General features: G+C 46.3%; 1 protein-coding gene across 1 annotated transcript in view; it reads left to right on the top strand.

The window, feature by feature from the left end:
- Positions 1-25,979, top strand: part of LOC311110991 (adhesion G protein-coupled receptor A3-like) — a gene marked incomplete at both ends in the record, with an annotated part of 251,186 nt that overhangs the window by 14,310 nt on the left and 210,897 nt on the right. The window contains 1 exon segment of the mRNA XM_084153664.1: positions 22,767-22,838. Coding sequence (XP_084009790.1) covers positions 22,767-22,838 — 72 coding nt within the window.

The raw sequence follows: 25,979 nt of genomic DNA on the forward strand, positions 1-25,979 counted from the left end.
CAGCGTGACACAAAAAATCTATAAAAATAGAAATGCCTTGGATCGTGATCGACCGGTTGGTGACCACTGATCTAAAGAGACAAGGCCAAATAGACCCTATATACCAGGGATCGTCAACTGGCTGCTCGTGGGCCAAATACAAATATGTTTTTGTCAAATACAATATCTGTTTGGGCTTCTTAACAACTGCTCCTCGGACGCCGATGACGTGGACGACGATTAAGGCAGCCCCCCGCACCTCTCTGATTCAGAGGGGTTGGGTTAAATGTTAAAGACACATTTCGGTTGAATGCATTCAGTTGTGCAACTGACTAGGTATCCCCTTTCCCTTCCCTTTCTTGCATCTATTTGCATCTAAATGATTTATAATTATGTTCTGGCCCCCTGACCGCCCACTCAAAGTAAAGTAAATTCGATGACCCCTGCTATATACAGTCGCAGGAGATTGTGGCTGAAGCTACTATGGTCTGTTTCTCTCTCCCTCTCCATCTCCCAATGCTTTTTTTCAGTGCCCTTAGTGAATGTTTGAAAAGTGACAGGTTCATCTTTAGACTAGTGCCCTATCCAGTAATAATCTCCCAAGCCCATGGGAAATGGTTATTGGAAATAATCCCTTTCTTCTGCAAAAGCTGTCCCAAGATGCTACTTTATGATCCATAGAATCCAGGGACTCAGAAGTCAGGCTTATCCATTACCCTGTATGATAACCCTTCCATAGCCTTAGGCCTTATACCTTTATCACACTTGACATTGACCAACAGTAGCAAGACCACAACCTGAGGGATCTCTACTACCTGTGGCTATGATGGTTTGTTGTGAGAGATGGATCTAGACTGTGTGTTTTTGTTAAGCAGCTTGAAGTGGTTTGTTGTTGTTGTTGTTGTTGGTCTATAGTGTAATTGTTTGGCTCTCCAAGAAGCCACACTTCTCAGTGCCCAGTAATGAATCATGTCAAGCCGCTAGCTTTCTCTGGAAAATACTTGTTAGCCCACTTGTTATCATTGGGTGTCAAATGCTGTATTATAATTTATGTTGTGGTTTCAAAGGACCAGTTTTGCTTTATGAGATGATAATGACTCACAGCACCAGAGTTCGTGACCATTGGGGGAGCGAAAATCTTGCTAATCACACAATGCCCTCGAAAATCGAAGAATGTGTCCAAAATCGGTGCGAGTGTGGACCGTATAATAATATTAAGCAAGAAAAATACAGCGCCAAGGATACTCTCTGGTCTACCTCCTCCCTTCACCATTGAGCAAATACCAAGGTTATTTACGCTGTCATAAGTCTGCTATGGTGAAGGCAGCCCAACCTTTGGAAACATGTTTTGTTTTCCCACATTGTTTTAAGACGTTGTAAAACACAGTGATTAAAAGCCTGCAGTGTGCTGCTTCTGTTGCAGGGTGTGATCACAGTAGGACACAAATTAACTCCCTCCCAGGCTCAGCACTGCCAGGGCCTCCGCACACATGCAGCACCACTTACTCAGTGTGCAGTCTGCTCTCTCTGTGTGTGTGTGTGTGTGTGTGTGTGTGTGTGTGTGTGTGTGTGTGTGTGTGTGTGTGTGTGTGTGTGTGTGTGTGTGTGTGTGTGTGTGTGTGTGTGTGTGTGTGTGTGTGTGTGTGTGTGTGTGTGTGTGTGTGTGTGTGTGTCACCCTCTCAAATGTAAAACAATTCCAAACCACATCACATGTTGCTCAACCATCGATACTATGTGATTTTGTCTTAGTAAATGGAATTGACTATTTCAAATGTTCCATGCCCCCCAGTGTAAGCCTTACAATGATAGGAAAATAAAGTGGGTTTTGCAAGGATACTGATTTGCAATAACAAAGCCAGCTTCTTTTGAGGAAAACCGTTTTATGGTCACAGAGTGTACTACCTCCCTAGTCCTGTGGGGCGGTGACACATGCAGATGTGCTCAACTGTCAGCCAGGGCCTATTTGAAGCTCTGCTAATACCCATAAGAACTCCAGAGCAATGTCTGTTTTGCGTCCAAGGTCAATGTTAGTCGATATCAAATATGTTATTTTGGTTAGCTGTACATTGTAACTCGATATTATAGAATAACAGAGGGTTTGCGATGTTTGAAGAGAAGTGGCTGGAAACCATGGGGCCGGGCCAATCTGAATGTTTGTAATAGTTCACATTGTGATCTTTACCCTACTTGGTCCTCATGATTGGTGTCTTGGAGCACATCAATTGAAGTTATTTTTGTTTCTGCACTTTTATAATAATACAGTTGAATGTCTCTGGTGTGTGGCTGGTTCCATTCTATAATGGTGCTTTTTGAATTGGACCTCAGAGAAATATCCCAATTGTCTGTGGTGAGAGGGCAAAATGAAAGCCAGGGTTGTTCACCAAATTCAACCAATCAGAACAACACACAAATCCAATGAGACACAGATCTAACACCTTGTTCAAACAAGAAAGAGAAACTACAACATCTAAGCCATTTAAGGAAAACATAACTTTTAAAATTGTCATGTCAGCCTATGTTTGAGTGTGTGTGCGCGTGTGTGCGTATGCATGCGTGTACATAATGTGCATGCTCCTCTTTTGGTTTGGAGGGCCTAACCACTCACATGTTAGTACTAACCGGTCCACAACTAACACAGAGAGCGATGACATAGACCATTTGCTCCAGCCCAGCGAGACAATATTCAATTTGTCCGTTCCCCTGAAAGCACATTATCCGAGGAGAACATAATTGATAATGTAAATATACAGTTGGAAGGACACTAGAATTTGGTTATGCTCTGTTTACATAATGTACAAATATGTTTTGCCTCTTATTTCCTGGACGTTGTGCAGAGGCCTGAGAGAGGCATGTGGGGGTTGCCGAGCAGCTGCTTTCCTCTGCCTACACAGCGCAGGACACGCTCAAGTTTGCACAAACAGAGGCTGCCTGTCCCTCAGAGGGGGGCTCTGCCCATACAGGGAGGATGGGGAACTCGGAGGAGAGATGTGACAGTACACAGTGCTCTGAACCACATGATTTTTGCATCATAAGTGCAGAGTGCATACTCGTTTTCTGTTAAAGCAAGGTGAGCAACCTTTGTTTTGTTTTTTAGAGTCAAGGCATTTGTAGGTTTGCAAAAAATTTTTTTTGAATGAGCTTCTGCTTTTGACAGTCACATTTGTGTTTTCAGGTTTTGATTAATTGATCAATTGTGTCCTCCAAATAGTCTCTCACCCAGCCCCAATTGACTCCGTAACCTTGTGACTGTTTAGATTTTCCTCCCTAGATAGCTTTATATCAGATGGAATTCAAACTGACAGAGCCCCAATAGGATATTGATGTCTAAAACAACAACAATAAAAGTTCTTATTGTTGCTTACTCAGTTTTAGGCTCCCCTCAGCGTTGTGTTAGTGTTGCAGTATTTTCTCACCGAGCTTAGATATAGGCAATTCCACAGTAACATAATTACACTGAGACTCAGATTTTTCAAACAGAAACCATTGATTTAGCAGTTTAACAAACTGTACAACTCTATGCACAATACCTACTTTGAACAATTTACACAGAATATTTCACAAAAACACATTTACTGTAAGAACTGTGCAGATGCAAAGTTTGGTAACAGAATTATGGTAAAATATCCCTCAGTTCTATATGGGACCACGTTTTCCGAAAACTAAATATTTAAACTAAATATCTGCTCCTAATTAAGATTCAAAGATGTTTGCAGAAAGAATGGGTTGTCAGCTATGACATGACACTTTGAGTAAAATCTGTCTTCTCCAGCAGGTGGCGTTTTTCTTTGTCGATTTTTTTCCCCTGTCCCTCCGATGAAAAGAAATTGACAACCAATCAAAAACATGTTCTATTGAAGCATTCTTTGTTCTAGGTGCGCAAAGAAGAGTGCACAATAAGCCAGTAAGTTTGCTGAAAAACTGTGGTATATTGGTGGCCACATTAATTATAGCATGACTTGAGAGAATGATGATCCACAACAAACAGCGCATGAGAAGATCATCTTTTCTGGGGGTAAACCTATCTGTTAATGCTAATACATCCTGACAAAATACACACTGGCCTGCTAATGTGCCTTTCTGGACCTTGTAAACCACGTGTCAAACTCATTCCACAGAGGGCCGAGTGTCTGTGCATTGTACTTGATTGATGAATTAAGCTCACTAATTAGTAAGGAACTCTCCTCACCTGGTTGTCTAGGTCTTAATTGAAAGGATAAACCAGGGGCCTCCCACATCGCAGTGTTAGAAGCGTCACTACAGACCCGGGTTTGATCCCGGGCTGTATCACAACCAGCCGTGATCGAGAGTCCCATAGGACGGCGCACAATTGGCCCAGTGTCATCTGGATTAGGGGAGGGTTTGGCCCAGGGGGCTTTACTTGGCTCATTGCGCTCTAGCGACTCCTTGTGGCGGGCTGGGCGCCTGCAGGCTGACCTCGGTCGTCAGGTGAACGGTCTTTCGTCCGACACATTGGTGCGGCTGGCTTCCGGGTTAAGCGGGTGGGTGTTAAGAAGCGTGGTTTGGTGGGTCATGTTTCGGAGGACGCATGACTTGACCTTCGCCTCCCGAGTCCATTGGGGAGTTGCAGCGATGAGACAAGATCGAAATTGAGGAGAAAAATGGGGTAAAATACACAAAGAAAAAATAAAAATAAAGGATAAAATGTAGACCAATCGATTGGTCGAAAGTACAGACGACTCTTGGTAAAGCAATATTTTTGGGGGGCGGAGACAGCCCTAGTAAAAACACAAACTAATTGGTAGGTCTACCTTTACTTGTTACTTCTGTGAACTTTCATTATCCTCCCTCCTCATGAGGGAGAGAAATTTGAAAATATCATAAAGATACAGTATGTGGGTTTTTGGTAATGAAATTACAAGGCTATGTTTCTTAAACTTACAGAACGCAAATCATTTCTCCAAAACTAAATATAAGTGTTTTATTTTTTATAATTGTATTTTATAATTTTTAAAATATATTTTCCTTTATTATTTTCCCCTAACCCCTACCACCCCTCTCCTAATTGGAGTAAACTAATGGACAACAACACTTATATCACTGAGGGTGGAAACCAGAGGACAGGCTGGCCGATGACCCAATTAGTGTGCAGAACGCCTTCCAGAACCGGGACGAGACCTGAGGACCCCGGTCGGAGACCATGTCCACTGGGAGTTCATGGATCCGGAAGACGTGCTGCACCATGAGCTGGGCCGTCTATTTGGCGGAGGGTAGCTTGGGGAGAGGAATGAGGTGGGCGGCTTTGGAAAACCGGTCCACAACTGTCAGTATGGCGGTGTTGCCATCAGACAGGGGAAGACCTGTGACAAATTTCCAGGGATATGTGAGACCAGGGATGGTGAGGAACAGGCAGAGGTTGGAGGAGACCAGCCAGAGCTTGCCAAGGAGTCTTGTACTGCGCACAGATCGTGCAGGCGGCGATGAACGTGGAGATGTCAGGAACCATGGTAGGCCACCAAATGCGTTGTCGCACAAAGGCCAGGGTCCAACGGGAGCCCGGGTGGCAGGCAAGCCTGGAGGAGTGAGCCCACTCCAGGACCGAGAAGCAGACAGCGTCAGGAACAAACATCCGGTTATCTGGGCCCCCTCCAGATATTCCAAGTTCTTGTGGTCTGTCCACACAATGAACGGATGTTCCGCCCCCTCCAGCCAGTGCCTCCATTCCTCCAACGCCATCTTCACCGCGAGATGCTCACGATTCACCACATCGTAATTCCTCTTCGTGGTGTTGAGGCGATGGGAGAAGAAAGCGCAGGGATGTAACTTGAGGTCCAGGGCCGAACGCTGGGACAGGACCGCCCCCACTCCAACATCGGAAGCATCGGCCTCTACCACGAACTGGCGGGACGGGTCAGGATGAACCAAGATGGGAGCAGTGGTGAAATGATGTTTGAGGTCCCGGAACGCCCGGTCAGCAGCTGGGGACCATGTGAACGGAACCTTGGGAGAGGTGAGTGCAGACAGGGGGAAGCCAGGGTGCTGTAACCCCGGATAAAGCGGCGATAAAAGTTGGCGAATCCCAGGAAACGTTGCAGCTGCACTCTGGATGTAGGCTGGGGCCAATCCACCACCGCTCTCACCTTCCCGGGATCCATCTGTACACTCCCTGCAGTGATGATGTAGCCCAGGAAGTGGATGGTGGAGCGATGGAATTCGCATTTCTACGTTGGAGGACCTGTCGGACGTGGAGCATGTGTTCTTGGGCGGAGCGGGAGAAGACGAGGATGTCGTCGAGGTAGACGAAGATGAACTGGTTCAACATGTCACGAAGAACATCATTAACCAGGGCCTGGAACACAGCTGGAGCATTGGTAAGGCCAAATGGCATGACCAGATACTCGTAGTGACTGCTGGCCGTGTTGAAGGCAGTCTTCCACTCGTCCCCCTCCTGTATCCGCACCAGGTGGTAGGTGTTCCGTAGGTCCAGCTTGGAGAACACGTTGGCCCCCTGGAGCGGCTCGATGAGTGGTAGCGGGTAGCGGTTCTTCACCGTGATGTCGTTGAGGCCCCGGTAGTCGATGCGCAGGCGCAGGGTTTTGTCCTTCTTCTCCACAAAGAAGAACCCTGCGCCGGTGGGGGATGCAGAAGGATGAATGAACCTGGCAGCTAGGGAGTCCTCAATGTAGGTCTCCATAGCCTTGGTCTCTGGACTCGACAGTGAGTACAGTCATCCCCGGGGCGGAGTGGTGCCTGGGAGAAGGTCGATCCTTTAGTCGTAGGGTCGGTGCGGCAGAAACTAAGTGGCCCTACTGAACACCTCCCGGAGGTCCTGGTACTCCGCAGAAATGGCAGAGACGTCCGAGGCAATTTCCGAGCCCCCAGGAAGAAGTCCCGGGGCAGGATGCACTGACTTCAGGCAATGAGATGGCAGAACGGGCTCCAGCCCATGATGACACCAGTATACCAGTCATTATAGGGGTTGGGTCGCTGGAGCCAAGAGAAACCCAATACCACGGGAACCTGAGGAGACTTTATTAGCAGGAATTGGATCGTCTCGCTGTGGTTCCCTGATACTCGTAGGTTGATGGGGGTGGTATTGTGGGTGACACAGCCTATAGAGCGCCTGTCCAGCGCTCTAACGTCCATGGGAATGGAGAGGGGCTGAGTGGGGATGCCCAGCTCGGACGCTAGGGTAGCGTCCATATAGCTCTCATCGGCCCCAGAGTCGATGAGTACCCGGAGAGATTTTGACTTGTTCCCCCACAGCAAGATGGCATGAAAGTGGGTGCGAGTAAACGGAGACAAAAAGTTATCCGTATGGCCCACCAGAGTACTTGCTCCTATCGGTGAGCCTGGTCTTTTAGTGGACAGGTGGACACAAAATGACCAGTAGTCCCGCAATACAGGCAACTCTTCGTGTGAAGCCTGTATTGCCGTTCAGCTGGAGACAGCCTAGCTCTGCCTAGTTGCATCGGCTCGGGAAGAGGTGAATCGGCAGACTTCGGAGACTCTCGGGGGAACTAGGGTTCTCTCGGCAACGGAGCCGTCGTGGGATTTCCGGGATGCCTCGGAGGTGAGGTGGAATCCTTCCTCTATTTCCTTCGTTCCCGTAGTCGCTCATCGATCCGAATGGTCAAGGCGATGAGCGAGTCGATATCCGTCAGTAGTTCCTGGGTTGCAAGCTTGTCCTTTACTTCCTCCGATACTCTGTGCAGGAACGTTTCAAACAGCGCTTCCGGGTTCAAGGCACACTCAGCTGCAAACGTGCGGAAATCTGCCACACTGCAGGATTCTTGCCGAAGCTGGAGTAACTTCCGGGTAGCCTCACTCCCGGACAATGGAGCATCAAAAACCTTCTTTACCTCCTTTATGAACTCCTCCAGACTGAAGCATACGGCCGACTGCTGTTCCCACACTGCCGTAGCCCAGGCGAGAGCCCTCCCGGACATCAGTGTGGTGAGGTACGCAATCTTAGAGTGGTCCGAGGGGAAGGAGGAGGGCTGCAGCTCGATGATGAGTGAACACTGAGTGAGAAATGCCCGACAGGTTCTCGACTCTCCAGTGAAGCCTTCCGGGGGAGGTAAGCGGGGTTCTCAGGAAACCGGGGTGGCCAGGGAGGCAGCACTGCTAACAGACGCGTTACTGAGGGGCTGGGAGATTACCGTCATGGGAGGCTGCCTAACAGACAACCCGCGGAATTGCTCCAGCAATGTGTTATACGCTCGTTCATGGCGTTCGGTCAAGGTCTGGAACCCTTCCATGAGACCACATAGCAACTACTGGTGCCTTCCAATGGGAGGAGATGGCGTTGCGGAGCTGGTCCGAGTCTGCTGGATCAGTCATGACACTATCATGTTTCAGGAGAAGACCCAGATGCAGACAGTGTTGAAGTAACAAAAGTGTATTACAAAAACAGGGGGCAGGCAAACGACAGGTCAGGGGCAGGCAGAGGTCAGTAATTCAGATCAGAGTCCAAAAGGTACAGAACGGCAGGCAGTCTCGGGGTCAGGGCCGGCAGAATGGTCAGTACCGGGAAAACTAGAAAACAGGAACTTGAAAAAAACAGGAGCAAGGGGGAAAACGCTGGTAGGCTTGTCGAAACAAAACGAACTGGCAACAGACAAACAGAGAACACGGGTATAAATACACTGGGGATAATGGGGAAGATGGGCGACACCTGGAGGGGGGTGGAGACAATCATAAAGACAGGTGAAACAGATCAGGGTGTGACAACTTAGGCCTCTACTTCCAGCTTTTACATACTATGTAAATTTATGGACACAATGTATTTTACAATAGTTATCTTTTGTTTGTTTTTAATCCCTAAATATAATTGTTGATATTAGTTGGCAGTGCTATTTTCTTCAATATTATTGTGTTTTGATGTATTTCTAAAACATTTTAAAACGTTTTCATCTGTTTGACCAGAAATCAAATCCATTACGTATGCCTAATTTTTAAGATGGAAAATGGTAGAAACATTTATTAATTTTCCAAAAATATAGAGTCTTAGTTTTTATTTGGCACCCAATTTGATATGCTCCTATGAACTTCACGTTGGTGCTTGTGGGTCCTTTTTACATGGAAATGGTCATCTTAACTGACAAGGCTCAGATTGCTTTGTCTCTATGGACAATTAGCACTGATAAAATGTACCAAAACTGCTCCATGGGGGACCCCAAAAGATAACATCTCTTGAACATTTGATGTGAATTAATTTCACACCACTGTCTCTGTCCTGTCTGCCCTCTCAGAGCTGTGGGGGACATCCTCTTCTCAGTCAGTTCATTGTACTTCCTGCCATGATCAGTGATGGGTCAGACACACACATAGGATTGCTACCGTTCGCCAGCCGTGAGTATTTAGCACCTCTGAACAAGTCCCGCCGGAAGTTTGGACGTATTCACATATAGCCGATCTCGGCAAAGTACTTGAGTTTCAAGTTTTAATGTCACATGCACAAAAAGTACAGTGAAATGCCTTTCTTGCAAGCTCTAACCCCAACAATGCAGTAATCAATAACAATGTAATACTGAAAATAACAAGGTAGAACAAAAACACACAAGATATACAAATAATAAGAAAAAAAATAACAAGAATATGATCAAGTAAGTAAGCATACTATATACAGGGTAAGTTCCAGTACCATATTTACAATGTGCAGGGATACTGGATCGATAGAGCACATTGTAACTATGGTACTGGAACTTATCCTATATATAGTATGCTTACTTACTTTATCGTGTTCTTATTATTTCTTTATTTTTATATCTTGTGTGTTTTTGTTATTTTTAGTATTTAGTTTTACAATTTACAACTGTTACTTGTTTTATCAGGTTTAGGCTGATTAAGGAGGAAAAGAAGAGACGAAGACAAAATAATAGTATAAAGCACAGAAAATGTGTTAAGTCATGGATACTGCAGCGATAGGCTCAATGTGCATATCCACATTTTTGCTGTGAGCTGGAATCACATGAAATATCTGATTTCAAGAATGTTGCCCGACTCTTTCCTGAGCAGTTTCACATGTTGAAAGAGTAGGTCACTCCACTCATCCAGAGGCAGAATAAAAACTACAGGGATTGCATTTCGGTGGGAGAACGTCTCATGATAACACTGCGCTTCTTGGCAACAGGTAAGCTAATAACGTTTTCGAAAAACACCACAAACTGGTTTTCATGAGCTATAATAATAGCTAGCTAGTAACGTAAGCTAGTTAACTAACATTTTCAGCCAGGGTAGATAAATAGCTAGCTTAAGCTAGCTAATGTTGTACCTATACCAAAGATGGCATATACTTGTTCAAAACACTTGGATAGATAGCTATCGTCAAACAATGTTGGTTGATTATAACATATGACAATGTTGAATCTTGATACTTGGTTTTGTATAGTTCTGTAGCTTTGAGGTTGGCCAGACAACATTTGTTTACAATTTCTGTTTTGATCTGCTATCACCTGATGGGTCCACCATTTGTACTGTGAGCAGTTTGATGAGTTAATTTATGTTTGACATGATCTCTGGAGTTGATGTGATAACTCTGGGCTTTCCACCCTCTAAAATGCATTGTGTTTTCTATTCTGTTTTTCAGTGCCCAGACACAGTAGAAGAGTGGTAGGAAGTAGCCTGTGGATTCCAACAGCAATTAGATTTTCCTCTTTGTTTAGGAGCATTGGATGGAAAACATGTAATCACGGTCCGGATCCACATTCTACAATTACAAACACAACTGCTCCATTGTGTTGACTGCACTGGTGGACAGCAATTACAGGTTCCTGTACATTGATGTTGGATGCAATGGACGGGTTTCGAATGGCGGGCTGTTTGGCGGATGTTCTTTACAGGATACCCTGATGAAGAGGACCGCCAACATCCCTGCTGCTGCGCCCCTTCCTGGCACTGACCATCTGGCTCCATACACCATCGTTGCAGATTAGGTATTTCCCCTGAGGCCGTACCTCATGAAGCCATATCCACACAGGCAACTTGAAGACCCCAAAAAGGTATTCAACTACAGGCTGTCGTGCTCGGAGGGTCATGGAAAATGCCTTTGGCAGCCTAGCTAATCATTTCAGAGTCTTCCTGACCATCATCAACCTTCATCTTGAGAGAGTGGAGGAAGTTGTGTCGCTTTACACAACTTCCTGCGGCGTGAGTGCATGGACCGATACGCACATGACATTGTTGACAGGGATGGGGCCAATCATGAAACTATCTCAGGAAGATGGAGACAAGACCCTCTCCTACCGGAGGCCTCTCTGCCATACACCACTAATAATGAAGTGAGAGCTAAGCAGCACAGAGACACACTCTGAAGTTACTTCATGTCAGACGTTGGTGCAGTGCATTTTCAGTGGGACAAGATAGCTACAGCCTAGCCCATTTGATTAGAAATTAAGCCTAGCAGTCACCACCATAGTCATTCATGTGGCATGTTTAAAAGCAAAGAGCATAAATGTTGTTTTGCTCAGTAAGTGAGTGTACACCTTTTTACTTATTCTGTGCTGGTGTTTATGTTGGTTGTAACCCCATGCGAGACAAAAACAACATTAAAATGCTACTTTGACTGCCTGTCTGCTTCTGGCTTGTTTAGATTTTTGTTGTTCCATCACATGCAATATGTCATAACTTTGTACACAACACTGAGTAAGACTGATCAACAAATTACTCTTTAGCGAGCCTGAATACAATACTAGCCACCCAAGCCTTGATTACCATGTGTATATGATCTACACATCTCCTGGCCCATTAAACTGGAGTGGTTTGTTTTTAATCTACAAATCAAGAACACCCAGAGACTACTTTTGTTTAGCATGTGTATTATGAAGATAGAATTAGGCATGTTCCCCCTTCATCGGATAGAACTGACTAGCCAGGCAGATCTTAAGAATAGTTACAGATGTAACCTATGCAAAAGTCTGAGCTTCTTTTATTTTGTGATAATTAATTGCATCAGAGACGATGAGTGGTATTTAGTCACTTTTAATTGTGCAAAACTGTATCAGTGACGTTGTAAAAAAAAAAGAAGTAAAGAATCATGTAAAATAATGAATGACATTAGGCCCATAAATACAAGTGGTGCAACATATCAAGTCACTGCTTGTTTTGTGCAAAACTGAATCGGGTACATAGTAAAAAAAAAAAGAAAAAGAATAACCCCAAATCCACAACCCTGTAATGAAAATGTAAAGGAAAAAATGTAACGTATATAAACACGCATTATGATGGAAAACTTTTCTGTGCAAAATTGTTGATGATCTCATTGCATGGAGATCAGGGCAGCTGCTGGTACATTATCTGCTGCTGCTGGTGCAACTCTTTCAGGTGCATCTTCTGGCAGTATGCCCCAAGCTCATCCACCTGCTGTCAGTAAAAGGCCTTGCGTTCTTCATTCCAGGGTCGGCCAAAGGGGCCCAAGGACTTCACCCACATGGAAAAGGCATCCTCATCAGTGTGACAGAATTTATCCAGGGCCTTCTGGTGCTGAGAGTCCTGGCTGCTACCTTCCCAAACTCATCTTTCTCCTCGTCGTTGCACCTGCGCCTTTTCTTGCTGTTGTGCTTTGGGGTCCTTGTACATGAAGCCACCCCAATCCCAGAGTTGTTGTGGTTGTGCTGACTGGTGCTGGTCCTCATCCGTGGTCGAGGGGATCCCACTAGGTAGGCTGTAGCTGTCCTCCTCAGGACTATGCCAAGGAACAAAAAAATTACTTTGCATGTACACTGAACAAAAATATAAAACGCAACATGTAAAGTGTTGCTCCTATGTTTCCATATGCACAAAAAGCTTATTTCTCTAAAATGTTTTGCACAAATTTGTTTACATCCCTGATAGTGAGCATTTCTCCTTTGCCAAGATAATCCATCCACCTGACAGATGTGGCATATCAAGAACCTGATTAAACAGGATTATCATTACACAGGTGCACCTTGTACTGGGGACAATAAAAGGCCACTTTAAAATGTGCTGTTTTGTAATACAACACAATGCCACAGATGTCTCAAGTTTTTGATGGGGACCATGCAATTGCCATGCTAACTGCAGGAATGTCCACCAGAGATGTTGCCAGAGAATGTAATGTTCATTTCTCTACCATAAGCTGCCTCCAACTTCATTTTAGAGAATTTGCATCCAACCGGCCTCACAACCGCAGACCACATGTAACCACGCCAGCCCAAAGATATTAAGATCTCCTACTTATAGCTCAACAATTTCTGCGCCATTTAGAGAGAAAAAAGCATGCGTTATAGTTACTTGTCTATCTTGTAGAGAAAAGTGTCCACTGTGTCCTGAAGCCAGAGCTGCCCTAGCTATTTAAATATGCACCGGAAGGTTCCCTCTTCTCTTGCTCTCGTTGATCTTTTTCCTCGTGTTCTCTGATGAGAAGGGGGTTGATTACACCGGAAAAAGTACCAGATTTGTTCCTTTTTGTTGTCACTCCTGTCGGCTCCCCCACGTGGTGGTTTGTTCTGATTGGCTCAAAGTCAAGTTGTCGGCCGCTGAGGAGCATTGTGATTCTACAAGTAGAAACGTCAGGGTCGTCTCTACCAAGTCGGTACACCTTTTGTTCTAGCAAGAGAAGGAAAGGCCTCCTACTGTGATAAGTACCTATCGGCAGTCAGATTCTCGGTGTGTTTCACACTTTAGGAGCAGGACAGTTTCTCTTTAAACTTCTGGCAAAACTCTTATGGTGCTCAGTATCTATTAATGGTCTTTAATGTACTGTATTTATGCTCTCAAAATGTTCTTTGAATGTAATTTTGTTATGAATGTGTGTCCATTTTGACTGTGTGGATCCCACGCCATGACATTTCCAACATAACCACTTCACACAGCCCCCCCGGCTTGGCCGGTTAGCAATTTGCCTTTTAAGCACAATGCATTGTGGGATCCTACTGCTTAAACCTGGGGCATTAGAATGGAGGATACATTCCTGATGGCAAAATAATTGCCCTCTCGTCAGAGGTGACTCGTGAACATCCCAATTACCACTCTTACCAAACCTCTGCCATCACTCTTGAGAGTGGAAGGAAGACTACCTTGTTAAAGAACGGGTGGAGGAAGAAGAGCGAGTGATTTGACCTTGGCCATCTGTCTGTAGGAGAGTGCCAATAGGAGAAATGCGAGATGCATTTAAAGTAGCAGGCCCCGTCTGAATGCAGACTCACTGCCATGCTCCACCACGCACTGCACGGTCAGCCCTGCAGCAGACAGGATGATAGAAGGTCTGACAAGAGCAATCAATATTTTAACAGATATGAAATCCAAAAAATGACATTTGAGGTGTATTTGAAATGATGTGGATCTTGGCTGAGGAACAAGCGTGACATCAATCATTACACACTCGTCCTCTCTTAGCCTACAGCTCTGAAGGGGAGGAGGGCCAGTAGAGAGGGGTTGGACTGGGTATCTCAGTATTCAAAGTCAAAATAATGTACTGCTGTATTCCTCCCCAGGAGTGGAAATCAATGGGAAAACTTTGCAGAGCTCCTGGACTGTCCATTCTGTGTTGGCAGGCAGGGTGTGCGTGCGTGCTGTTGGACAATGACTGGTGTTTTACTGCCATGTGTGTGTGGAGTTTATATTGTCTGATATGTTTGTTTGTTTCACTAGAACAGCAGGTAACACATACCCCCATCTGTGTCCTAACGAGTCCCTCTGGACTCTCCAACACAACACTGACTGAATAGCTAATGTTTTTCACTATGTATGTGTGAGTGTGTGTGTGTGTGTGTGTGTGTGTGTGTGTGTGTGTGTGTGTGTGTGTGTGTGTGTGTGTGTGTGTGTGTGTGTGTGTGTGTCTGTGTATGTGTCTGTGCACTGCATTCGTCCTTGCTTTTGTGTCAGTGTGTCTGTGATAGTGGGTTATCTGGACCCCTCCTGGAGGCTCAGTGTGTTATGACTAGCGGTGTAACGGTACACGTATTGGTACCGAACCATTCGTATGGGGACCTCGGTTCGGTCCTAACTGTGAACCCAAATGAATACATAAACAAATACACATCAATATATATATATGCAGTACCAGTCAAAAGTTTGGACACACCTACTCATTCAAGGGTTTTTCTTTATTTTTACTATTTTCTACATTGTAGAATAATAGTGAAGACATCAAAACTATGAAATAACCCATGGAATCATGTAGTAACCAAAAAAGCCTAAAACAAATCAAAATATATTTTATATTTGAGATTCTTCAAAGTAGCCACCCTTTGCCTTGATGACAGCTTTGCACACTCTTGGCATTCTCTCAACCAGCATCACCTGAAAGGCTTTTCCAACAGTCTTGAAGGAGTTCCCACATATGCTGAGCACTTGTTGTGTGAGAATGTGATTTGAAGGAGTCAGGCGCAGGAGGGTTAATCACAGAATGCAGAGTTTATTCCGTAGTACACAGTTACGCTGGATAGTGTCAACAGTCCAGTGCGCAAAACAGGCGCACTGGAACAAATACAGGCACAAAGGGAAAATATACCCCGGCAATACAAAGTACAGGTAGCTCCACCAAGGACTCATCTTTTTATTTATTTTTTTCATCTCACATGAAACAATCACCCACAAGGACAAGGGGGCAGAGGGAACACTTATACATGTACTAATGAGGGGAATATGAACCAGGTGTGTGTAATTGACAAGACAAGACAAATGGAATGATGAGATATGGAGCGGCAGTGGCTAGAAGGCCGGTAATGACGAACGCCGAAGCCTGCCCGAACAAGGAGGGGAGGCAGCGGAGGAGGAAGTCGTGACATGTTGGCTGCTTTTCCTTCACTCTGTGGTCCAACTCATCCTAAACCATCTCAATTGGGTTGAGGTCGGGTGATTGTGGAGGCCAGGTCATCTGATGCAGCACTCCATCACTCTCCTTCTTGGTCAAATAGCCCTTACACAGCCTGAAGGTGTGTTGGGTCATTGTCCTGTTGAAAAACAAATGATAGTCCCACTAAGCACAAACCAGATGGGATGGTGTATCGCTGCAGAATGCTGTGGTAGCCATGCTGGTTAAGTGTGCCTTGAATTCTAAATAAATCACAGACAGTGTCACCAGCAAAGCACCCCCACACCATCACACCTCCTCCTCCATGCTTCACGGTGGGAACTACATGTGCGGAGATCATCTGTTCACCTACACTGCGTCTCACAAAGACACAGCGGTTGGAACCAAAAATCTCCAATTTGGACTCCAGACCAAAGGACAGATTTCCACCGGTCTAATATCCATTGCTCATGTTACTTAGCCCAAGCAAGTCTCTTCTTCTTATTGGTGTCCTTTAGTAGTGGTTTCTTTGTGTCACAGCGACGTGTATGCGGTAGGCGAAGTCAAGAGCAGGACACCGAGCTACTGGCAGATACTTTACTGGATACAGTGCAAATACAAAGTACAAAGGCAACCGCATACAGAGAGGAAATATTACGACCCGCACACAAGGGCAACTGCCACAAAGACCAAAACAATTACACACAATACACAATGAGAAACAGAGGGTTATAAAGGGAACACAATAAAACATAATGGGAAACAGGTGTAAACAATAAAGACCAAACAAGACAAACACCGAAACATAGATCGGCAGCAAGCAGCTAGTACTCCGGGGACGACGAACGCCGAAGCCTGCCCGAGCAAGGAGGAGGAGCAGCCTCGGCTGAATCCATGACAGTACCCCCCCCTTGACGCGCGGCTCCAGCCGTGCGCCGACCCCGGCCTCGGGGACGGCCAAGAGGACGCGGAGCAGGGCGAGTCGGATGACTCCGGTGGAAATCCCTTAACATGGAGGGATCTAGGATGTCCCTCCTAGGGACCCAGCACCGTTCCTCCGGACCGTACCCCTCCCACTCCACGAGATACTGCAGGCCCCCCATCCGACACCTCGAATCCAAGATGGAACGGACTGAGTACGCCGGAGCCCCCTCGATGTCCCACGGGGGCGGAGGAGCCTCTCGTACCTCACTCTCCTGGAGTGGACCAGCTACTACCGGCCTGAGGAGAGACACATGGAACGAGGGGTTAATGCGGTAATTAATGGGCAGTTGTAACCTATAACATACCTCGTTCAATCTCCTCAGGACTTTAAATGGCCCCACAAACCGCTGACCCAGCTTCCGGCAGGGCAGGCGAAGGGGCAGGTTTCGGGTCGAGAGCCAGACCCGATCTCCCGGTGCATACACCGGAGCCTCACTGCGGTGGCGATCGGCGCTCACCTTTTGCCGCCTGATCGCTCGCTGTAGATGGACATGCGCAGCGTTCCAGGTTTCCTCCGAGCGCCGAAACCACTCGTCCACCGCAGGGGCTTCGATCTGGCTCTAATGCCAAGGTGCCAGGACCGGCTGATAACCTAGCACACACTGAAAAGGCGTAAGGTTAGTTGAGGAGTGGCGAAGTGAGTTTTGGGCTATCTCTGCCCAGGGGATATATTCCGACCACTCCCCCTGCCGGTCCTGGCAATAGGACCTCAGAAACCTACCCACATCCTGGTTCACTCTCTCCACCTGCCCATTACTCTCGGGGTGAAAACCTGAGGTAAGGCTAATCGAGACCCCCAGACGTTCCATAAACGCCCTCCAGACTCTAGAGGTGAACTGGGGACCCCGATCAGACACTATATCCTCAGGTACCCCGTAGTGCCGGAAGACGTGTGTAAACAGGGCGTCAGCAGTTTGTAGGGCTGTAGGGAGACCTGGCATAGGAATGAAACGGCAGGCCTTTGAAAACCGATCCACAATGACCAAGATCGTCGTATTCCCCTGGGAAGGGGGAAGGTCCGTGACAAAATCCACCGAGAGGTGAGACCACGGTCGTTGTGGAACGGGTAGGGGTTGTAATTTCCCACTGGGTAGGTGTCTAGGCGCCTTACACTGAGCGCACACCGAGCAGAAGGAAACATAAACCCTCACGTCCTTAGCCAAAGTGGGCCACCAGTACTTTCCACTAAGGCAGTGCACTGTCCGACCAATACCAGGATGGCCAGAGGAAGGTGACATGTGAGCCCAATATATTAATCGATCACAAACCTCGAGCGGCACGTACTTCCGACCCTCTGGACACTGTGGGGGAGTAGGATTGGTACGTAATGCCCGCTCGATGTCCGCATCAACCTCCCATACCACCGGTGCCACCAGACAAGACTCCGGAAGTATGGGAGTAGGCTCAATGGACCTCTCCTCTGTGTCATATAGTCGGGATAGGGCGTCTGCCTTAGCGTTCTGTGACCCTGGTCTATAGGTGAGCGTAAATACAAATCGGGTGATAAACATAGCCCACCTAGCCTGGCGAGGGTTCAGCCTCCTCGCCGCCAGGATGTACTCCAGGTTACGATGGTCAGTCAAAATGAGAAAAGGGTGTTTAGCCCCCTCAAGCCAATGCCTCCACACCTTCAGGGCTTGCACCACAGCTAACAGCTCCCTGTCCCCAACATCATAATTGCGCTCCGCCGGACTGAGCTTCTTAGAAAAGAAAGCACAGGGGCGGAGTTTAGGTGGCGTACCCGAGGGCTGAGACAGTACAGCACCGATCCCAGCCTCGGATGCATCCACCTCAACTTTGAACGCCAAAGAGGGATCCGGATGTGCCAGCACCGGAGCTGAGGTAAACAGGTCCTTCAGATGCCTAAAAGCCCTGTCCGCCTCAGCCGACCACTGCAGACGCACCGGACCCCCTTAGGAGGGAGGTAATGGGAGCTGCTACCTGCCCAAAGCCCCGGATAAACCTCCGGTAGTAATTGGCAAAACCCAAGAACTGCTGCACCTCCTTCACCGTGGAGGGAGTCTGCCAATTGCGCACGGCTGAAACATGGTCAATCTCCATCTCCACCCCTGACGCGGACAACCGGTGTCCCAGGAAGGAGATGGACTCCTGGAAGAACAGACATTTCTCCGCCTTTGCATACAGGTCATGCTCCAACAGTCTACCAAGCACCCGACGAACCAGGGACACATGCTCTGCACGGGTAGCGAAGTATATTAGAATGTCATCAATATACACCACTACACCCTGTCCATACAAGTCCCGGAAAATCTCATCCACAAACGATTGGAAGACTGAAGGAGCATTCATTAAACCGTATGGCATGACGAGGTACTCATAGTGACCCGAGGTGGTACTGAATGCTGTCTTCCACTCATCTACCTCCCTAATGCACACCAGGTTGTACGCGCTCCTGAGATCCAATTTTGTGAAGAATCGCGCCCCGTGTAATGACTCCGTCATACTAGCAATCAGAGGGAGAGGATAGCTGTATTTGATGGTGATCTGATTGAGACCACGGTTGTCAATACACGGGCGTAAACCCCCATCTTTCTTCTTCACAAAAAAGAAACTAGAGGACGCAGGGGAAGTGGACGGCCGTATGTATCCCTGTCTCAGCGATTCGGCGACATATGTTTCCATAGCCGCCGTCTCCTCCTGAGACAGAGGATACACATGACTACGGGGAAGCGCAGCGCCTACTTGGAGGTTTATCGCACAATCCCCCTGTCGATGGGGTGGTAATAGAGTCGCCTTCTTTTTACAGAAGGCGATTGCCAAATCGGCATATTCAGGTGGAATGTGCATGGTGGGAACTTGGTTCGGACTTTCCACCATCGTGGCCCCTACGGAAACCCCCACACACCTCCCGACACACTGATCAGACCATCCCTTGAGAGCCCTCTGTTGCCATGAAATGTTGGGGTCATGAGACGTCAACCAGGGAAGCCCCAACACCACGGGAAACGCAGGAGAGTCAATCAAATACAACCGAATGATCTCCTCATGGCCCTCCTGCGTTTTCATCCTGAGTGGCGCCGTGACCTCCCTAATCAACCCAGACCCCAAAGGGCGGCTATCTAGGGCATGGATAGGGAAGGGCACATCCACTGGAACTATAGGAATCCCTAACTTATGGGTGAACTGACGATCGATAAAATTCCCAGCTGCGCCTGAATCGACTAGCGCCTTATGCTGGGAATGAGGAGAAACCTCGGGAAACACAACTTTAATACACATATGCGCAACAGGGAGATCTGGGTGAGTTGGGCGCCTATTCACCTGGAATAACTCATCAGTGCGCGGCCTACTGCCTCGATTCCGAGGAGACCCTCCCCAGCACCGATCAGCAGTGTGTCCTCTGCGGCCACAGTTGGTGCAGGGGACGGCCTCTCTCCTGGTCTCTCTCCTAGTACCAGCACCTCCGAGCTCCATAGGGGTTGGCTCGGAAGTGCTGGGGGATGGAATGGACGGCCCCGAGTCCGGACGTCCGCGGGTAGCCAACAGGGTGTCCAGGCGAATCGACATGTCCACCAGTTGATCTAAGTTTAGGTTGGTGTCCCTGCAGGCCAATTTCCGACGCACATCCTCCCTCAGGCTACATCTGTAGTGGTCGATGAGGGCCCTCTCATTCCAGCCCGCGTTGGCAGCCAGTGTCCGGAAGTCCAGTGCGAACTCCTGCGTGCTCCTCCTCCCCTGTCGGAGGTGGAATAGACGTTCACCCGCCGCTTTACCCTCTGGTGGATGATCGAATACTGCCCTGAAGCGGCGGGTGAACTCCGCATAGTTGACAGTAGCGGCGTCTATTCCCCCCCACTCGGCGTTGGCCCACTCCAGCGCCTTGCCGGACAGACAGGAGATGAGGGCGTACACGCTCTCGTATCTCGAGGGCACCGGGTGGATGGTTGCCAGGTAGAGTTCCACCTGGAGCAGGAAACCCTGACACCCGGCAGCTGTGCCATCATAAGCCCTCGGGAGCGAGAGCCGAATCCCACTGGACCCCGGAGATGAAGCGATGGGCATAGCTGATGGTGGTGGTATCGTCAGAGGAGGGGTAGGCCAACTTCTTCTTTCCCATCGCTCCACGGTTTTCACCACCTGTTCCATGGCGGTGCCGATAGCCTGGATCATGGCCGCTTGTTGTTCTTCGCGCTCTTCTATTGATCCAGCTGGCACCGCCGCTCCTGCTGACTCCATGTCTAATGGTGCGTAATTCTGTCACAGCGACTTGTAGGCGAAGTCAAGAGCAGGACACCGAGCTACTGGCAGATACTTTACTGGATACAGTGCAAATACAAAGTACAAAGGCAACCGCATACAGAGAGGAAATATTACGACCCGCACACAAGGGCAACTGCCACAAAGACCAAAACAATCCGTGACACTTTGCAGCAATTCGACCATGAAGGCCTGATTCACGCAGTCTCCTCTGAACAGTTGATGTTGAGATGTGTCTGTTACTTGAACTCTGTGAAGCATTTATTTGGGCTGCAATTTCTGAGGCTGGGAACTCTAATGAACTTACCCTCTGCAGCATAGGTAACTCTGGGTCTTCCATTCCTGTGGTGGTCCTCATGAGAGCCAGTTTCATCATAACGCTTGATGGTTGTTGCGACTGCACTTGAAGAAACTTTAAAAGTCCTTCACATTTTCCAGATTGACTGACCTTCATATCTTAAATTAATGATGAACTGTCGTTTCTTTTTGCTTATTTGAGCTGTTCTTGCCATAATATAGACTTGGTCTTTTACCAAATAGAGCTATCTTCTGTATACCACCCCTACCTTGTCACAACACAACTGAATGGCTCAAACGCATTAAGAAGGAAAGAAATTCCACAAATTAACATTTAACTAGGCACACCTGTTAATTGAAATGCATTCCAGGTGACTACCTCATGAAGCTGGTTGAAAGAATGCCAAGAGTGTGCAAAGCTGTCATCAAGGCAAAGGGTGGCTACTTTGAAGAATCTCAAATATAAAATATATTTTGATTTGTTTAACGCTTTTTTGGTTACTACATGATTCCAGATGTGTTATTTCATAGTTTTGATGTCTTCATTATTATTCTACAATGTAGAAAATAGTAAAAATAACAAAAAACCCTGGAATGAGTAGGTGTGTCCAAACTTTTTACTGGTACTGTATATTTATATAAAAAAATAATATGCTATGCTTATACTGCGTTGTATGCCCCTTGAGTAAATCTGAGCTGAAAAAACATTGTAGGCTATTCTGTTAAAACTAGAGCCTATGCGCACGTTGTAATCCATATCTGTATCTTAATTGGCACATTTCAAACTATCCTTTCGTGAGGCGCATCGGGAACTAGTTCTGTACGATGGCAAGTGGTGGGGTCGAGAAACCAGAATTCGAGGATCCTCCATCATCATTTAGATCTCCAGTTTGGGAACAAACAAAAAAATGATTTTGAAAGTGAAAACCTGAAAAACTGGGAAAATCTGAAACCTGGAAAAACGAAACGGAGGAAAACTAAATTGGCAAAAATAAAACTGATTTTATAGGGCACTACATGGCTCATGATCTATTCCTGGGTTAATTTTTTAACCCCCCCCCCATAAATTTATTACAGTAACTGTTGGCATTTAATTTTCCCACTGTACCGAAACCGAACTGAACCGTGACCCCAAATCCTCAATACGTACTGAAAAATAAAGTGCTACTTTACCCTTGAAATATATATTTCAACTATAAAAGAAAGTGATATCCACATAGGGTCCAGGGGCAAATCTGTATATATTGCCTTATATCCCTGTGGAGCACATCATTGATTTGTTTGCGGTTCATTGTGCTAGTTGTAGATGATTGAATTGTGCTGAATTGGTGATGTATTTGGTGTGTTCTCCAAGGATGATATAAAGAAGACCGTAATGGATCCGAGATGGGATATTTACGGCAAGATCTAATCAGAGATAAATACAAATCTCTCACCAAGTTATTGACAGGATGCATAATTTATTGGACATTTGTGTTAAATCACCCCACAGGGCTGTATTTCTGTGGTATTTACTCAAATGTCCCTAAGGTCACCATCTCACAGTTCACCTTTCCATTCTTCTGTCCACAGGATCCTCAGTAACAACAAGATCTCACTGCTGAGAAACGCATCCTTCTTTGGCCTGACAATCCTAGAGAAACTGTAAGTAAGCCATCTGCTACAGGGAATTTTTCTGTTTGTCCTCCCCTGAGCCATAATAGCTGTCATCATGAAAATGATGCCTGCGCTGTGGAAGGTGCTAAGGGACAGCCATGGGGGCTAGGGTAACGCTCAAGGGGCGGTTGTTGTTAATGCTAGCCCAAATCAAGTCGTTGACTGCTTCCACCTTCAAGCCACCACACTTAACCTCAATTGCCTGAGTCAATGTCTTAAAATGAATAATAGAAAGCAGGAGATAATCCATTAGATAAATTGTAAGTCGGTACAATTTGGCTTTGTATTGTGACGGGACACTGATTGTGATGATAACTCTGCTGTCAGTTGAGATGTCACCGTGGTGTGCATACAAAGTAATTTCTAAGTCAAATTTCTCCTCGTAGACAAAAAACTATATAATATCAAATATATAACATACAGTGGGGCAAAAAAGTATTTAGTCAGCCACCAATTGTGCAAGTTCTCCCACTTAAAAAGATGAGAGAGGCCTGTAAATTTCATCATAGGTACACGTCAACTATGACAGACAAAATGAGAAAGAAAATCCAGAAAATCACATTGTAGGATTTTTTATGAATTTATTTGCAAATTATGGTGGAAAATAAGTATTTGGTCAATAACAAAAGTTTCTCAATACTTTGTTATATACCCTTTGTTGGCAATGACACAGGTCAAATGTTTTCTGTATGTCTTCACAAGGTTTTCATACACTGTTGCTGGTATTTTGGCCCATTCCTCCATGCAGATCTCCTCTAGAGCAGTGATGTTTTGGGGCTGTCGCTGGGCAACACGGACTTTCAACTCCCTCCAAAGATTTTCTATGGGGTTGAGATCTGGAGACTGGCTAGGCCACTCCAGGACCTTGAAATGCTTCTTACGAAGCCACTCCTTCGTTGCCCGGGCGGTGTGTTTGGGATCATTGTCATGCTGAAAGACCCAGCCACGTTTCATCTTCAATGCCCTTGCTGATGGAAGGAGGTTTTCACTCAAAATCTCACGATACATGGCCCCATTCATTCTTTCCTTTACACGAATCAGTCGTCCTGGTCCTTTGCAGAAAAACAGCCCCAAAGCATGATGTTTCCACCCCCATGCTTCACAGTAGGTATGGTGTTCTTTGGATGCAACTCAGCATTCTTTGTCCTCCAAACACGACAAGTTGAGTTTTTACCAAAAAGTTATATTTTGGTTTCATATGACATTCTCCCAATCCTCTTCTGGATCATCCAAATGCACTCTAGCAAACTTCAGACGGGCCTGGAAATGTACTGGCTTAAGCAGGGGGACACGTCTGCACTGCATGATTTGAGTCCCTGGCGGCGTAGTGTGTTACTGATGGTAGGCATTGTTACTTTGGTCCCAGCTCTCTGCAGGTCATTCACTAGGTCCCCCCGTGTGGTTCTGGGATTTTTGCTCACCGTTCTTGTGATCATTTTGACCCCACGGGGTGAGATCTTGCGTGGAGCCCCAGATCGAGGGAGATTATCAGTGGTCTTGTATGTCTTCCATTTCCTAATATTTGCTCCCACAGTTGATTTCTTCAAACCAAGCTGCTTACCTATTGCAGATTCAGTCTTCCCAGCCTGGTGCAGGTCTACAATGTTGTTTCTGGTGTCCTTTGACAGCTCTTTGGTCTTGGCCATAGTGGAGTTTGGAGTGTGACTGTTTGAGGTTGTGGACAGGTGTCTTTTATACTGATAACAAGTTCAAACAGGTGCGATTAATACAGGTAACGAGTGGAGGACAGAAGAGCCTCTTAAAGAAGAAGTTACAGGTCTATGAGAGCCAGAAATCTTGCTTGTTTGTAGGTGACCAAATACTTATTTTCCACCATAATTTGCAAATAAATTCATAAAAAATCCTACAATGTGATTTTCTGGAATTTGTTTTCTCAATTTGTCTGTCATAGTTGACGTGTACCTATGATGAAAATTACAGGCCTCTCTCATCTTTTTAAGTGGGAGAACTTGCACAATTGGTGGCTGACTAAATACTTTTTTCCCCCACTGTATGTCACCCACCACCTGCACTCAGTCCCATGTAGCAAAATTTGAAATGGTGTGTTTAACATTGGATTCATTGGATTTACATTGGATAAAAGTAGAGATGGTATATCATACCCTGTAGTTCAGGAAAAATGGGAACATAATTCTGCTTTGAAAGTTGATAAACTTGTAACTCCACTTTTGAGAAAATGGCCCTTGAATGTTTTGGGACACCTACTGGAGAGGTTTTCTTTCTTCTACACCCATTCAGCATCGTTCACACCCTCTAAAGCCTTAGCCCCACCCATCTCTTTAAGGATTCACATGTGAGGCCATGTGCTAAACAGAGTGAGTAGTGTCGTAAACAACCAAAGATTTCAAGACTAAAAGAGGTCAAAGTAGTAGCCTACAATAAGGAAAAACTCCAGGTAAAAATACACTTTGGCCTATATCCTAATCTGACTTTGATACAGGTGATGTTGTTCTTCACATTACTGTCTCTGGTAAACACAAACTACAGTGCCTTGCAAAAGTATTAATTCCCCTTGGCATTTTTCCTATTTTGTTGCATTACAACCTATAATTTAAATAGATTTTTATTTGATTTCATGTAATGAACTTACACAAAATACTCCAAATTGGTGAAGTGAAATGAAAAAAATAACTTGTTTCAAAAAATTCAAAACAATAAATAACGGAAAAGTGGTGCGTGCATATGTATTTACCCCCTTTGCTATGAAGCCCCTAAATAAGATCTGGTGCAACCAATTACCTTCAGAAGTCACATAATTAGTTAAATTATTAGGCTCGCATCTACGACAAGACCATGGTGCTTGCCTACGGAGCTGTGAGGGGAACGGCACCTTCTTACCTTCAGGCTCTGATCAGACCCTACACCCAAACGAGAGCACTATGTTCATCCACCTCTGGCCTGCTAGCTCCCCTACCTCTACGGAAGCACAGTTCCCGCTCAGCCCAGTCAAAGCTATTTGCTGCTCTGGCACCCCAATGGTGGAACAAGCTCCCCCACGACGCCAGGACAGCGGAGTCACTGACCACCTTCCGGAGACACTTGAAACCCTACCTCTTTAAGGAATACCTGGAATAGTATAAAAGTAATCCTTCTACCCCCACCCCCCCA

The sequence above is a fragment of the Coregonus lavaretus genome (assembly GCF_964263955.1).
Source record: "Coregonus lavaretus genome assembly, chromosome: 36".
NCBI lineage: Eukaryota > Metazoa > Chordata > Actinopteri > Salmoniformes > Salmonidae > Coregonus > Coregonus lavaretus.